At 42.4% G+C, this 15,883-nt stretch overlaps 2 protein-coding genes across 3 annotated transcripts in view; both read right to left on the bottom strand.

The window, feature by feature from the left end:
• ADAM12 (ADAM metallopeptidase domain 12) overlaps positions 1-15,883 on the bottom strand; it is a 779,249-nt gene that overhangs the window by 306,729 nt on the left and 456,637 nt on the right. For both annotated transcript variants that reach the window (XM_075348446.1, XM_075348445.1), the window contains exons 5-6: positions 15,589-15,665; positions 179-362 (exon numbers count right to left, since the gene is read on the bottom strand). In XM_075348446.1, coding sequence (XP_075204561.1) covers positions 179-362; positions 15,589-15,665 — 261 coding nt within the window. The remainder of the gene's footprint in view (positions 1-178; positions 363-15,588; positions 15,666-15,883) is intronic.
• On the bottom strand, positions 1,447-6,231 carry LOC142310505 (uncharacterized). The gene is made up of 5 exons (XM_075348039.1): positions 6,160-6,231; positions 5,846-6,059; positions 5,609-5,765; positions 5,041-5,477; positions 1,447-1,463 (listed from the first exon to the last, which is right to left on the bottom strand). Exons 2-5 carry the CDS (start codon positions 5,958-5,960, stop codon positions 1,447-1,449), a joined length of 726 nt encoding a protein of 241 aa, XP_075204154.1. The 5' UTR covers positions 5,961-6,059; positions 6,160-6,231.

Here is a 15,883-nt window from a genome sequence, read left to right on the forward strand (position 1 = left end):
GGATGCAGTGCGCAGTCGAATACATTCATACATTGCTATAGATTTCTTCTGTATATAGGAACTTGCCCTGACTCAGGAGGACAGGACTTGTCTTCAGTCATGTGCATCCTTCATCAATTGTGTGGAACAGAAGACATTTTTATTTGGTGACATGCCCAAGCCATGGAGTATTGCTTACCCGTGGTAAATAATCCTCTGAGTTTTGTAAAGTGTCATTTAGAGAATCGCCTGAGAGGTTAAAATGTTGGCTACAGGATCCAGGAGGCAGCTTGAGATGTTCGGCTTTGTAGAAGAGGTGGTTGCTTGTAGAGTTAGCCCGTGGCTCCAGGACATATGCTCGGTTTTCAAGTGTAATTAATCCCCTGAAAATAATCATGCAACGTGGTTATTAGAGAATGTTTTTAATTATTCATAAGCCAGAGCTTCATGATACATGCCTAGATGTATGGAGCTATAATGTTTGCATAACTAAAGCTGGCCATAGAGCAGAGATTAAAGGGTTGTCTGCCTCAGTTTATTAATTGCATAGGTTGTATGTCCGAATAACAAAATCTGATGTAATTACCCCCAGCTCTTTGCTGTTACCACCGTTTTTTGTTGATATGGCTGCAGCGGTGACATCACGATGACATCAGGTGACCGCTGCAAACAATCACTTGACTGCTGTCACACTAGGTACGGGGAAGTACCGAGCACATGGCAAAAGGGAAGGGAAAGGGAAGATGATTACCCCTGACCAAACCTACAGCTGGTACCTGGTGTCCCTCACTACCCTAGATAGGTTCTCCACCTATGCTCCGAACCGGATACCTGACCTTAGGTATCCCTAGTGCTGGTCCCTACATAGGGAATGGATGGGATGAGCCCTTCGTCATCCCCACTAAACACTATAGAAGACACAAGGAGGACACGCAGGGAGAAATGCATGAATTACTTATCTATTGATGACACCAGAAGTTCAGCAGAGCTTTCAGCAACAATACCACAGAGGAGTACAAGCCACCTGTTTGCACCCAGGGCTTGAATAAATTGAAGAGTATCACCAGCACCAGTCCAAGGAAGGAAGGGGAATATAAGCACAAAGAGAATGATGATGATCAATAGCTGGGTGGAAGGTGATCTCCTGCTGGGTCTAAAAGGGAGAGAGATGAATCCAGCAGGAAAGCTACCTATGCCAATGAATACTGACAGCAGGAACAATAGAAAGTCAGGGAGCATTCTGCGCAGCCAAACGCTGTGACCTTCTATTGCCAGAAACCACATAACTGTGTCACCCGTGGCACACCCGTGACAACTCAGCAGTCTTGTGCCTTCTAAACTGAGCCCAATGATTGCCTGCAGTGGTAACGTGATGTCAGTATGATTCCACCGCTATAGTACTATCCACAAAGAACTGGGAGTAGTAATGAAGATGCAGTGGCATCGCGTAAATACAGATGGCTGTTGTTATTCATACAGGAAAACTATTTGGTAAAAAAACCTTTAAAAAATAAGGTTGAAATGTGCCCGTAGACATGAGATCAATCCCGCCATTTCTGGTGGAACCAGCTATCTTACATAAATGGAGACCTCCTGATTCCCGACAGATAAAGTCGGGAGAAGAAGGATCACATATGTTGAATATTAATGTTAAATTTGTCCTTAAAGGGGGTGCCCACTACTCGGACAACCCTTTTAAAGGGAGAAAAGCTACCGCCAGAGGTTCTTGCTCCACTTCCCTAATTGAAAAACACTTACATACTCGGCCAAGCTGAGCGTGCATGTGTATGTGTGAGAGAAGGGAAATTGAGAGGAACGACTGTTGGCCGTCAGCTTTTGAATGTTCATGATAGAACTATAAAGTTGGATAACAACACATCAGAACGTTTTTGCACTCCTTTTTTAGCTTTCTCAGCCAAATAAATTACATCGACTCAAGGAAAAAGAAAGATATGTCTCTAATGTCATCTTTATATCGCCACCATGTAATGTCCATCCCATTAAGAATCTTAAAATCATTGCACTTGTTTTTTTTTCCTGTTTTCCAGTACACTATATGGCAAAACTAATGGTTTCATTCAAAAGTACAACTTGTCGCACAAAAAACAAGCTCTCAGATTTGTGTTCCTTGCAGTTTTCCTGATAAATAGTTAGCAGGCACACTTTACTACAGTAACAAAAAAAGGTGATTTTACTCTTCAGCAGCAGGTTCCTACATGCCCATACACATGGAGGTTTGTAACCCAGAGAGAGGCTTCAGTTCAGAGTAGGTTCCCAGTATACAAGATATGCTGTGACATGGCTACCGGGCAGATATTGAAATGGCCATTTTCATATGCTAAATATCTCAATTATTCCTAGATTGCCTTTAGCAGTAATGCATATCTATATTATTGCGTTCATGGTTTGCATTCTTTAGCATTTCAGAGTGCAACTGTCTTTTTTATTATTATATCTCATGTTCAGTTTTGTAGCTGTTCAGACTGCACTTTGGGAATGCTGTCAGTCTTTTTGTCTAGATTAGGCTACTTTCACACATCAGTTTTCTGTATTCAGGTACAGTCCTTTTTTTTGCCGTATCCAACGTTTCCGGTTTTGTTGTGCAAACCGGATCAAACCGGACCCACCGGATCCGGTTTTAAGCGGATCCGTTGTGAACGGATCCGGAAAAAAACGGATCCGGTGGGTCCGGTTTGCATCCGTTTTGCATCCGTTATGTCCGTTTTTTGACGGATCCGTTTTTTAAACACTAAACAAACAATTAACGAGTTCCGTATTCTGATTGGCTATTGGGAAAATATAGTATATATACAGTATTTTGAAGCATATATGACAGAATGAAGACAGAGGCAAGCAGAAACCATGGATGCTATTCTTGCAAATTACACAAAGATCGCTGCAGATTTTATATTTGAGGCAAATCGCTTGGCTATCATCGTCAGAGAAAAGGAGCGACAGCGACTGAGGCGTCAGCGACATCGACGCTTTTGGATCCATCCCCTGACTGCCCAGAGACTGACACGTGGGGTGTTTTCAACCCTATACCTGGAGCTCCGTGGAAACGATGAAAAATTCACAAGCTATGTCCGGATGGCAGTGAATAATTTTGACGTCCTCCTTGGCCTTGTTGCGGACAACATCCGTAAAACGGACACCTACAGCCGGTTCTCTATAACACCCGAGGAGCGTTTGCTGGTTACGCTTAGGTAAGTTTTTTTTTTTCGAACTGTATCCTCCTGTAAATTGACTTTTAACTGTAATGTGTTTGCTATTATTTTTTTATAATTATTGTCTTTCCTTTACAGATTCCTTGCAACTGGAGAGTCGCTTTCGTCCCTCCACTACCAGTTTCGACTAGGAATTTCCACCATCTCGGGAATCATTAGAGACACTTGCCAAGCCTTGTGGGATTGCCTCCATGAGGATTTCATCCCCCAGCCCACCAGGGACAGATGGCTTGCAATTGCTGAACAATACTATAACATTTGTCAGTTTCCAAATTGCCTTGGCTCAGTGGACGGCAAACATATAAGAATTGTGAAACCTGCTGCTTCGGGGTCAGAATACTACAATTATAAAAAGTATTTCTCAATTGTCCTAATGGCAATAACGGATGCGGACTACAAATTTATCTCAGTGGACATTGGCGCATATGGGAGATCCAATGACTCTCAGGTCTTTAAAATGTCCCCAATGGGGCGGCGAATCTATGGGAATACTTTTGATTTCCCTCCTGCAAGACCTCTTCCTGGCACATGTGAGCCCCCAATGCCCTTTGTTTTTGTGGCCGACGAAGCCTTTCAACTCTCCCAACATCTGTTGAAGCCATATGCAAGCCGTGGATTGACGCAAACACAAAAAATATATAATTACAGATTATCCAGAGCCAGAAGAATGGTGGAATGCTCCTTTGGGATACTAACCAGCAAATGGCGAGTGTTGTTAACAGCGATTAATTTAAACATTGAAACTGTGGATGAAATTGTGAAAGCATGTGTGGTACTGCACAATTTTGTTTTAACAAAGGAACCTTTGTCCTTGGATGACCAGAGTTTGGAAGCCACCTCTTTGACTGACTACACCAGTCCTGGATTTAGGAGTAGTGTTGCCTGTTCAACAATCCGTGACAAATATGCTGACTATTTTGTGTCCCCAGAAGGTAGAGTAGATTGGCAAGATCAAATGGTATAAGATTTTTGTTTAGTTTTATAACAAATAAACATAGTTAAAAATAAATTAAAAAATATCTTGTTAACCTTGTTAATTTTAATCTTTCACTCGCTTTAAAAATTTGTAATTTTTACACCGTCAAATTACAACATGTTATGTTTTTGTATTACCTTTATTATTAACTTAACTTGCAAAATAATATTACCCCCCAAAAAAAACAAGAACAAATAAATACTTTTCAACAAAAAACTTTTATTTTTATTACATAAATAAATTATAAATTGGTATATCTTGGGCTTGGGGTGGAGATAGTACTGGAGGGGCTGACAGGTGGGAACACACGCACAGTTGGAGTATTGAGGGTGGAAAGTGGTGTTGGTGGTGGTGGTGGGGAAGTAACAGAAGGTGAAGGTGTGGTTGAGAAACCAAGAGGGAAACCAGGAGATGGGATGGGATTTGGTAAGGATTGAGGGGTGGAGTGGAGGGATTGGGAGACAGAAGAGGTGGCGGGTGAATTAGTGGCTTGAGTTGGGGTCATGATGGGTGTGGAAGGCGAGATGTGGTAGTGGGAAGGAAGTGTAGGGGCAGATGTGGTTGGGAGCTGGTACTGGGCTGCAGGCTGGTACTGGTCAGCAGGCTGGTACTGGGCAGCAGGCTGGTACTGGGCAGCAGGCTGGTACTGGGCAGCAGGCTGGTACTGGGCAGCAGAGGGAGTAGGGACAATGGCTGGAGGGGGGGCAGGTGCTGGAGGAGGGGTGGGTGGAGGTGGTTGGGAGGAAACCTGCGCCAGAGCCTGCCGTGTGGCTTGCATTACATGCATCTGCTGGTCAGGAGATAGCTTTTCCATGCGCTCTAGTACAGCTTGAAAAAAACAATGATTGGGTGATTTACTTGCATCTAAATGCAGCCTGTCCAGACGCGTGCACAATTCGTGCGTATTTTTTTCCATATTGGCATTTATGAAGCTAAAAGATGAACGATTTTGTTCGGCTAATAATTGAATGGCGTTCTGGAAGGCTGCATTTAGATGCAAGAACTCGGGCGCATAGCTCTTTTCCTGACCCCTATGACGCTGACGCCCAGAACCCAAAGGTGTTCTACTGAGGGCAGCAGTGTCAGAGGGGTGGGGTAGGGGAAAAGCTATCTCATCACCAGCAGCTTCAGGTAATGAAGTCTCACGGGAAGCTCCAGCGCAGGTGGATGGGACAGATGTCGATGGAAGGGAAGGTTCAGATGGGTGGGGTCTGTGCCTGTGTTCCCCAGTGGCGGACTGTTCAGGGATCGCTCCTGTCGGGTTCGATGCAGGCTCCTGAGTGCTGCAGACGGTGCTGGTAAAAAGAGGAAAAACAAAACAATAATTTAATTTAATTGCTATACAGTGCCACTGAATAAAAAAAAAAAGGCAAAAAAAAACAGACATAAAATATTATACTTTGTACATATTGTGTGGAATATTTACCTTCTGCACACCATAGTTGTCCGGAGGAACGACAACGCTCTAAAGTAACGGTACTTCGATCTGCGTCCTCCGGATCCACTCGGGGCCTGCATCTCTTGATTCAACTCCTTTTTGAAGCGATCCCTGATAGACCGCCACCGCTTCTGAAGTTTGTCACCTGAAAGTGGAAAGCAGAAAGTGGTTAGTATACAACACATTACATCATGCAGCATAACCTACTGAACTGTGAATACTTACGCTGTTTCTTCTGGCCACGAGAATTGAGCTCCCCCCAACCTTCTACCGCTGCGTGGCATACCTCGTCCCAGAGTCGACGGGTTACGATCGAATCAGCGTGGCGGCGGTCAGCCATGTTCCACAGCGGCTCCCTCTCTCTAACTTCATCGATGAGGAGGTCGATGTTGATAAATCCGGCCTCCTCACCGTCAGAATCGGGAGCACGCTGTGATGCCTGTTCAAAGAAACAAAAAAGAAATTAAAAAAAAAAAAAAATTATACCTAAATTCACACAGATATGAAAAAAAAAAAAAAAAATAAAAAAAACAACTTACACTAAGACCACCGCCACCTCGACGACGACCCTGGGACGGTCTTGGGGGAGCTCTATCGTGAGCCCTAGAAGTTGAAGCCTTTAGTGAAGGAAAAAAAAAACCATTATTTACTTATGTGTTTGGTGTGCTGTGGTAAACAATTCCTGTATGAAACTTACACTCTGACCGCCCGCTCCTTGTATTTCTCCACCCCTTCCGTCCTCTTCTGGCAGCATCTCCTGTGATGTTTCGGCCACCTGTGTAAATGTCGTTTATTTAAAAAAATTTTGTTTTTTTTTTTAAAAAAAAACCCCAAAAAAAAATATATACCTCAGTTTGTGAACCGGAGGGCGGGCTACCAGAAGACGACATATCTTTTTCTATAACAGGCCTCGCACTGCAAATGGCTTGAACAAACTTTGCCCGCAACACTGCACCTGTAAAAAAAGCAAAAACAATGTCTAAGTACATGTACGCAGCTCACATCAGTGATCTGTGGACAGTACTGTGGACATTACCTCAGGGACACTCTCCGCCACAACAATTCAAGACTGGCACCGAAACAAACTGGCACTGCAAATGGCTTGAACAAAATTTGCCCGCAACACTGCACCTGTAAAAAAAGCAAAAACAATGTCTAAGTACATGTACGCAGCTCACATCAGTGATCTGTGGACAGTACTGTGGACATTACCTCTTCCCTGGAGCACTGGACTGGAGGACAGCAGAAGTTGAAGTCAGGAACCAACGGCAGGAGGTGTGTAGAATGTGCTGGATCCTTTTATAAGTTTTGTGATGATGAAAAAAAAAAATTTGCGCATGCTCTGTTTACCAAACCGGATGCGGTCACCGCATCCGGTTTAAACCGCATTGCGCCGGATCCGGCATGCATAGACACCCATTGTATACAATGCCGCATTGCGCCGGATCCGGCAGAATGCGGTTTTTTTAAGGGCCAAAAAAACGTTACATGATACGTTGTATCCGGCCGCCGGATTTAATTATTTTGCCGCATCCGGAAAAAAACGGATGCACCGCAAAGCCATCAGGTACAATCCGGTTACAATGCAAGTCTATGGGGATAAACCGGATGCGATACCGGATCCGTTTTATCCTTTTTTTTCCGGATTGTACCTGATGGCAAAAAACTGATGTGTGAAAGTAGCCTTATGGAGTCATGCCCTCTGACTGTGCAACCTTCCCCTACTAGCAACAGATGATCTTATTCTTCAGTAGCAAGTTCCTATATGCCCAAACATAAGGAGGTTTGTAACTCAGAGAGGTTTAGTTTAGTGTAGGTTCCCAGTAAGGAGATATGCATTGACGTGGCTACTGGGCAGATATAGAAATGGCCATTTTTATATGCTAAATATCTCAATTATTCCTAGATTTCCTTAAGCAGTAATGCATATCTATATTATTGCGTTCATGGTTTGCATTCTTTAGCATTTCAGAGTACAACTGTCTTTTTTATTATTATATCTCATGTTCAGTTTTGCACCTGTTCAGACTGCACTTAGGGAATGCCATCAGTCTTTTGTCTAGATTATGGAGTCATGCCCTCTGACTGTGCACCCTTCCCCCATTAGCCACTGGTGATTTTATTTTTCAGTATTAGGTTCCTACATGTAACCCAGAGAGAGGCTTCAGTTTAGTGTAGGTTCCCAGTAATGGGATATGCCTTTACGTGGCTACTGGGCAGATATAAAAATGGCCATTTTTTATGCTAAATATCTCAATTATTCCTAGATTTCCTTAAACAGTAATGCATATCTATATTATTGCATTCATGGTCTGAATGCTTTAGCATTACAGAGTGCAACTGTCTTTTTTTTGTTATTATATGTCATGTTCAGTTTTGCACCTATTCAGACTGATCTTTGGGAGTGCCGTCAGCCTTTAAGTCTAGACCATGGAGTCATGCCTTCAGACTGTGCACCCCTCCTCCATTAGCCACAGGTGATTTTATTCTTCAGTAGCAGGTTCCTTCATGCCCAAACACATGGAGGTTTGTAACCCAGAGAGAGGCTTCAGTTTAGTGTAGGTTCCCAGTAAGGAGATACGCCTTGACGTGGCTACTGGGCAGATATAGAAATGGCCATTTTTGTATGCTAAATATCTCAATTATTCCTAGATTGCCTTTAGCAGTAATGCATATCTATATTATTGCATTCATTATTTGACTCCCCATTAGCCACAAGTGATTTTATTCTTCAGTAGCAGGTTCCTACATGTAACCCAGAGAGAGGCTTCAGTTTAGTGTAGGTTCCCAGTAATGGGATATGCCTTTACGTGGCTACTGGGCAGATATAAAAATGGCCATTTTTTATGCTAAATATCTCAATTTTTTCTAGATTTCATTAAGCAGTAATGCATATCTATATTATTCCATTCATTTTTTGCATACTTTAGCATTTCAGAGTGCAACTGTCTTTTTTTATTATTATATCTCATGTTCAGTTTTGCACCTGTTCAGACTACAGTTTGGGAGTGTCGTCAGTCTTTTTGTCTAAACTATGGAGTCATGCTCTCTGACTGTGCACCCTTCCCCCATTAGCCACAGGTGATTTTATTCTTCAGTAGCAGGTTCCTACATGTAACCCAGAGAGAGGCTTCAATTTAGTGTAGGTTCCCAGTAATGGGATATGCCTTCACGCGGCTACCGGGCAGATATTGAAATGGCCATTTTTGTAAGCTAAATATCTCAATTTTCCCTAAATTTCTTTAAGCAGTAATGAATATCTATATTCTTGCATTCATTGTTTGCATACTTTAGCATTTCAGAGTGCAACTGTCTTTTTTTATTATTATAGCTCATGTTCAGTTTTGCACCTGTTCAGACTGCATTTTGGGAGTGCCGTCAGTCTTTTTGTCTTGCTTATGGAGTCATGCCCTCTGACTGTGCACCATTCCCCCATTAGCCACAGATGATTTTATTCTTCAGTAGCAGGTTCCTACATGCCCATACCCAGAGAGAGGCTTCAGTTTAGTGTAGGTTTCCAGTAATGAGATATACCTTGACGTGGCTACTGGGCAGATATAAAAATGACAATTTTTTCCTAGATTTCTTTTTGCAGTAATGCATATCTATATTCTTGCATTCATTGTTTGCATACTTTAGCATTTCAGAGTGCAACTGTCTTTTTTTCATTATATGTCATGTTCAGTTTTGCATCTGTTCAGACTGCATTTTGGGAGTGCCATCAGTCTTTTTGTCTACACTTTACTGTAGTATTTTAGGGGGGGAATAGCTTTTTGTATAGAGGTTTGCATACAAGTAATTTGCAAGTTCCCCATTGAATGGAGTGATGGCGGCACGTGTACGTCACCGCTCCATTTATTGTCTATGTAACTAACGGAAATCGCCAAGTACAAATTACCAATAAAATAAAAGGCTCAGTCATCTATTTATATATGGCTGTTATCCCTTTATTAAGTAGCGTAAAGAATAGAGATTCTGAATGTATAACCACTGAGGATGTTTATGTAAAGAAGCAAAATGTAAAGAGGGATTAAAAACATGAAAAAAAATCTACTTAAAGAGATTTTCAAAGGTAGCGTCTTAATGCCAATTTTTGATAATTACAGTGATTAAACCGTCGCCGTGGGCAAACGCTGCGTTAATTATTGCATATTGAGGTCATTGTTTGTTAAATAATTGTATAATGAAGTTTAGAACAAAAATCAACACATTTAGCGAGCTTGAAACGTAAATTGGTTAATTGCACTGCTCAGCTCGAGTCCTCACCTTATTGGAGCTCGCCTGTTGGCAAAGACAATTTTAAGGTCTGTTTAGTTTACGCTTTGCAGGGCAAAGGGGTTATTTTATGAAAAGTGAATTATACAGGAAATTGTACTGTCATATTCTATTAATGAAAATGGGCAAAAATTGTTATGAATGCCAAGTTTTAAGATAAAACGGCTGTCTACGTCTCAAGCTAAAAGCGTTTTCGACAGCCGGCGCGATGTAAAGGAAATTGGCACTGATGTATTGAATGACAGGCTTTTAAAAATGAATGCACCCCGGTGACTGGTATATCGAGCAGTGAGCATTCTAATTAGAGCGCTCGAGTCATCGTCATGACACAGAGGGAATGCTGGTAGTTATCAATGTATCAGACCAAAATTTCCATGATCTCTCTCCCACTACCAGAGTATTTTAATAGCCAGCACTTTGGCACCAGAGGTCTTGTGACCACTATATAAAGCATATAGCATTCAAGTGAGAGCACTCTAGTCTAATATATACTGTAAGCCTGAGTGTATCTATGTGTATGTATGTAATGTATGTATGTATGTATGTATGTGCGTGTGTATGTCCTCTGAAGGAATCTGCACTGCCACATTTACAATCACGACATTTTGCACTCATTCGACTCAGGGAACGTCATATACTATGTTTTGAGGGGACATTTTAACCCCGCACTTAACAGTTTACTTACTGTTTGGATGTGTGAGGTAATATATTGGCTAGTTTTCACAGTTAGCCTGGATATTTATCAGGTGGCCTATAGAAAACCAATCACAGCTCTGCTTCTCTTGCTACAGGTCATTAATAGGAGCTGTGATTGGTTGCTATAGGCAACAAAAGACATTCTTAGGATAAGAAGCTTATGCATCAGTTATGATTTTGGTGGTGAGATGGGGAGTGGGAAATTGGAGAGAGGGAGAGATTGAAAGTGGGAGAGAGACAGAGAGGGAGAGAGTGAGGGAGAAAGGGAGAGTGGGAGAGAGAGGGAGAGTAGGAGAGAGTAGGAGAGAGAGAGAGTAGTAGAGAGGGAGAGTGGGAGACAGAGAGAGAGAAATAGAGAGACAGAGAGGGAGAGAGTGGGCGAGAGAGAGAGGGAGAGAGTGGGGGAGAGAGGGAGAGTGGGAGAGAGAGTAGTAGAGAGGGAGAGAGGGAAACAGAGAGAGAAAGAAAGAGAGGGAGAGAGTGGGAGAGAGAGAGAGAGGGAGAGAGGGAGGGAGAAAGGGAGAGTGGGAGAGAGAGGGAGAGGGAGAGTAGGAGAGAGAGAGAGAGAGTAGTAGAGAGGGAGAGTGGGAGACAGAGAGAGAGAAATAGAGAGACAGAGAGGGAGAGAGTGGGCGAGAGAGAGAGGGAGAGAGTGGGAGAGAGAGGGAGAGGGAGAGTAGGAGAGAGTAGGAGAGAGAGAGAGTAGTAGAGAGGGAGAGTGGGAGACAGAGAGAGAGAAATAGAGAGACAGAGAGGGAGAGAGTGGGCGAGAGAGAGAGGGAGAGAGTGGGGGAGAGAGGGAGAGTGGGAGAGAGAGTAGTAGAGAGGGAGAGAGGGAAACAGAGAGAGAAAGAAAGAGAGGGAGAGAGTGGGAGAGAGAGAGAGAGAGGGAGAGAGTGAGGGAGAAAGAGAGAGTGGGGGAGAGAGGGAGAGTGGGAGAGAGAGTAGTAGAGAGGGAGAGAGGGAAACAGAGAGAGAAAGAAAGAGAGGGAGAGAGTGGGAGAGAGAGAGAGAGGGAGAGAGTGAGGGAGAAAGGGAGAGTGGGAGAGAGAGGGAGAGGGAGAGTAGGAGAGAGAGAGAGAGTAGTAGAGAGGGAGAGTGGGAGACAGAGAGAGAGAAATAGAGAGACAGAGAGGGAGAGAGTGGGCGAGAGAGAGAGGGAGAGAGTGGGAGAGAGAGGGAAAGTAAGAGAGAGGGAGAATGGGAGAGAGAGTAGTAGAGAGGGAGAGAGGGAAACAGAGAGAGAAAGAAAGAGAGGGAGAGAGTGGGCGAGAGAGAGAGAGGGAGAGAGTGGGCGAGAGAGAGAGAGGGAGAGAGTAGGGGAGAAAGGGAGATTAGGAGAGTGAGAGAGAGAGGGAGAGTGGGAGAGAAGGAGAGTGAGAGAGAGAGGGAGAGTGGGAAAGAGTGGGAGATAGAGGGAGAAAGAGAGAGAGAGAGATAAAGAGTAGGAGAGAGACTTAATTACAATCCTGAGCAACAGCCGCACTACTGCTAGTTATTTCTAATTATCAAGTTATCAGACTACATTGCCCTTGATTCCTCTCCCACCTCAAAAGTACGTTTTTTAGATACTGATACTTTTCCACAGAATTATCAGTCTTGTGATCTCTGTGTACTGTACAGAGCATTCTATCCAGAGCACTCTATGGAATACTACCTATTACATCCTTGTCTGAACCTGCTCCTATAAGTTCTCTGACACCAGGCGGTGGAGCTTCAATTTAGACTCAGCACCACACCCTATTTAACTTGCTAGTAGTTTTCTGCGAGTTGCCAGTTATAGATATATATATATATATGGTCTGTTTTCCAGAGATATTCACTGACACTGATTCAAGTTAGCCCTCTGATTGCCTGTCGAATTTGCCTTTGACTCCATTTTGCTGGTTCCTGGACCTTGGTTATCTCCTGTCTTTATCCCCGACTTCTGACTTTGTCCCACATCTGCACTTTTTGGTTTTGACCAGCTTGTTGACTCCTTTGGAAGCTCACTCTAATGGCGGGCAGTCACTCAGTGGATGTAACCCCTGAGGACGCTGTTGTAGGTCCAGATCCCTATATAGCAGCTAAGGGTGAAGGCCAGGGATCCTCAAGGACCTGCTAAGTGAAATGGCATGAGTATATCCATGGAAGACCTATTAAAAACTTCCAGGTTTTCACATACAGAGCAACCTTTACACTACCAATTAGGAATTTAAGTTATCAAACACAAAATATTCCCGTGATCCATGTGTCACCCAGAAAATATTTTAGTAACTAGCGCAATACCAAGGAGGTAGTGATATAGTGATCAGCAACTAGTTTACAGAGCATTCACATTACAGAACTCTTGTTGGTAATATGACAGAGAGAATTAAAATGATTAATTTATGAGATACAAAGTATTTCCTTGATCCCTCAACTAATCACACAGTATTTAATTAACCATTACTTATCCACAGAAGAAGCAATCTTGTGATCACTACATAATGTAAAGAGCATTCTAATGGGAGCACTCTAGTTTTGTCAACCACACAAAGATTTCTAGTGATCCTTCAGCCAATCAGAATTTCTTAGTAAATCAACACAATGCCGTGGAGGTAAGAATATTTTAAGTAGTAAATAATGCACAGAGCATTCTAAAGAAAGCACTCTAGTTAATACTATAAAACAGAGGGAATTCTGGTCTTCAGTTTATAAAACAAAAAGCATTCCCATGAGCCACAATACAATGGAGGCAGCAGTCTTGAGATCACTATATAACATACAGAGCATTCTAATGGGAGCACTCTAGTTTTGTTAACCGCCCATAAAGAATTCTAGTGATCTCTCTACCAATCAGAATATCTTAGTGAATCACCACAATGCTATGGAGGCAAGACTATAGTAATTAGTAAATAATGCACAGAGCATTCTAAAGAAAGCACTCTAATTATTACTATAAAACAGAGGGAACTCTGGTGATCAGTTTATCAAACACAAAGCATTTCCGTGATCCACAATACAATGGAGGTAGCAGTCTCAAGACCCTTATATAATGTACAATGTACAGAGCATTCTAATGGGAGCACTTTAGCTTTGTCAACCGCCCATAAAGAATTCTAGTGATCTCTCTACCAATCAGAATATCTTAGTAAATCACCACAATGCTATGGAGGCAAGACTATTGTAATTAGTAAATAAAGCACAGAGCATTCTAAAGAAAGCACTCTAATTATTACTATAAAACAGAGGGAACTCTAGTGATCAGTTTATCAAACACAAAGCATTTCTGTAATCCACAATACAATGGAGGTATCAGTCTCATGACCACTATATAACATACAGAGCATTCTAATGGGAGCACTCTAGTTTTGTTAACCGCCCATAAAGAATTCTAGTGATCTCTCTACCAATCAGAATATCTTAGTAAATCACCACAATGCTATGGAGGCAAGACTATTGTAATTAGTAAATAATGCACAGAGCATTCTAAAGAAAGTACTCTAATTATTACTATAAAACAGAGGGAACTCTGGTGATCAGTTTATCAAACACAAAGCATTTCTGTGATTCACAATAGAATGGAGGTAGCAGTCTCATGACCACTATATAACATGCAGAGCATTCTAATGGGAGCACTCTAGTTTTGTCAACCACCCATAAAGAATTCAAGTGATCCCTCTACCAATCAGCATATCTTAGTCAGTCACTACAATGCCATGGAGGTAAGACTATTGTATTTAGTAAATATTGAAAACGGCATTCTAAAGAAAGCACTCTATTTATTACTATAAAACAGAGGGAATTCTGGTGATCAGTTTATGAACACACAGAGCACTCTAATGGGAGCACTCTAGTAACTATAACACAGAGCACTCTAGTGATTTATCTTAGTTTTGTGTCTGGTAAATCAAAGACATTTTTTAAGCCAGTTTTTCTTGAGATTGCTTAGCCGTTATTGGTACCAGATTTATCAGATATATAGTGCAATGTTTGTTAAACTTAGTCATCTTAAGCATAACACTTCTGTCCAGTTTAGAGAGGTTTTTGCACTTGTTAAATATACACTTTACTACCAAGACAATTCAGACTTTGTGAATTTTTTAAAGTCTCAATTGATTAATGTGACTGAACATTATTTGCATTACCAACAGTGTCCACTTTCCCACTCATATTGGGCAAAAGCGGAGTAAGGCTATGTGCGCACGTGTGCGCTCTGCACCGCACCTAAAAGGTGCGCTTCAGAGTGCAGCTGAAAAGCTGCGTTCTGAAGCGCATGGTGCCGGCAGAGAATGTGCGCTCTGCCTGCAGCTTCTGCCATAGACAGAGCAGGGGCTGCCGGCAAAGCGCACGGAAGAAGTAACATGTCACTTCTTAGAACGCGCGCTTCGGGCAGCAGCCGAAGCGCTGCGCTCTAAGACGCCACGTGTGCACGGCCCCTGCACAATCTCCATAGATTGCGCATGGGACGCAGGACGCATGCAGTTACGCTGCGCTACAAAGCGCAGCGTAACTGCATGAATTACGTACACGTGCGCACATAGCCTAAAATAGCAAAAAGTGTCAAAATTTGGCGGCACAAAAACATTGTGCTTCAAAATGTGCAACTTTTTGTTGAGAAAATAAATGTTTCATAAACTCTCCACATGGAATAATTTATATACCACTGTGCCACAGATGTAGCAGCCTTGTGATCACTATGTAAAGTACAGAGCATTCTAATGGGAGCACTCTATTACTACCACACACAAAGAACTCCAGTTATCAATTACAGTAGACACAAACTATTCCCATGATACCCAAAGCATCTGAAAGTACTCTAATCGTAATACTATACCGCAGACTAAGCGCTCTACTGATTACTGAATGCTAAAGAGAGCATTTTAATGCTCACATTGTTATACAAGGAGCATTCTACTAATCTGAGGATTTAGAATGTGAACCCCTCTGGGGACAGTAAGTAATGGGGATGCCCATAAAGTGCTGAAAAATACATTGGCACAATATAAGCACCCAAAAAAATATTTTTTTTTTACCTCAGGCCAGAGCAGATGCTTAGACTGACAGATGATCCAGGATGTCCTTCTACATCTCCGTGATAGTAGCAGCGATCCTTAAAGAGAAAACCAAAGAAATGTCACAGCTTACAGTTTTACCAAATGGTTAATGGTTAGTAATCATCACTGCAATCTAAATTATCCAGGCGAAGGACTGCAACTTATCTAAGGCCTCTTTCACACGTCCTTGTCTCCGGTACGTGTTTGGTCCTTTTCTTCACGTACCGGAGACACGGGCACACGTAGACCCATTAAAAATCAATGGGTCTGCGCT

This window comes from Anomaloglossus baeobatrachus, chromosome 5 (assembly GCF_048569485.1).
Source record: "Anomaloglossus baeobatrachus isolate aAnoBae1 chromosome 5, aAnoBae1.hap1, whole genome shotgun sequence".
NCBI lineage: Eukaryota > Metazoa > Chordata > Amphibia > Anura > Aromobatidae > Anomaloglossus > Anomaloglossus baeobatrachus.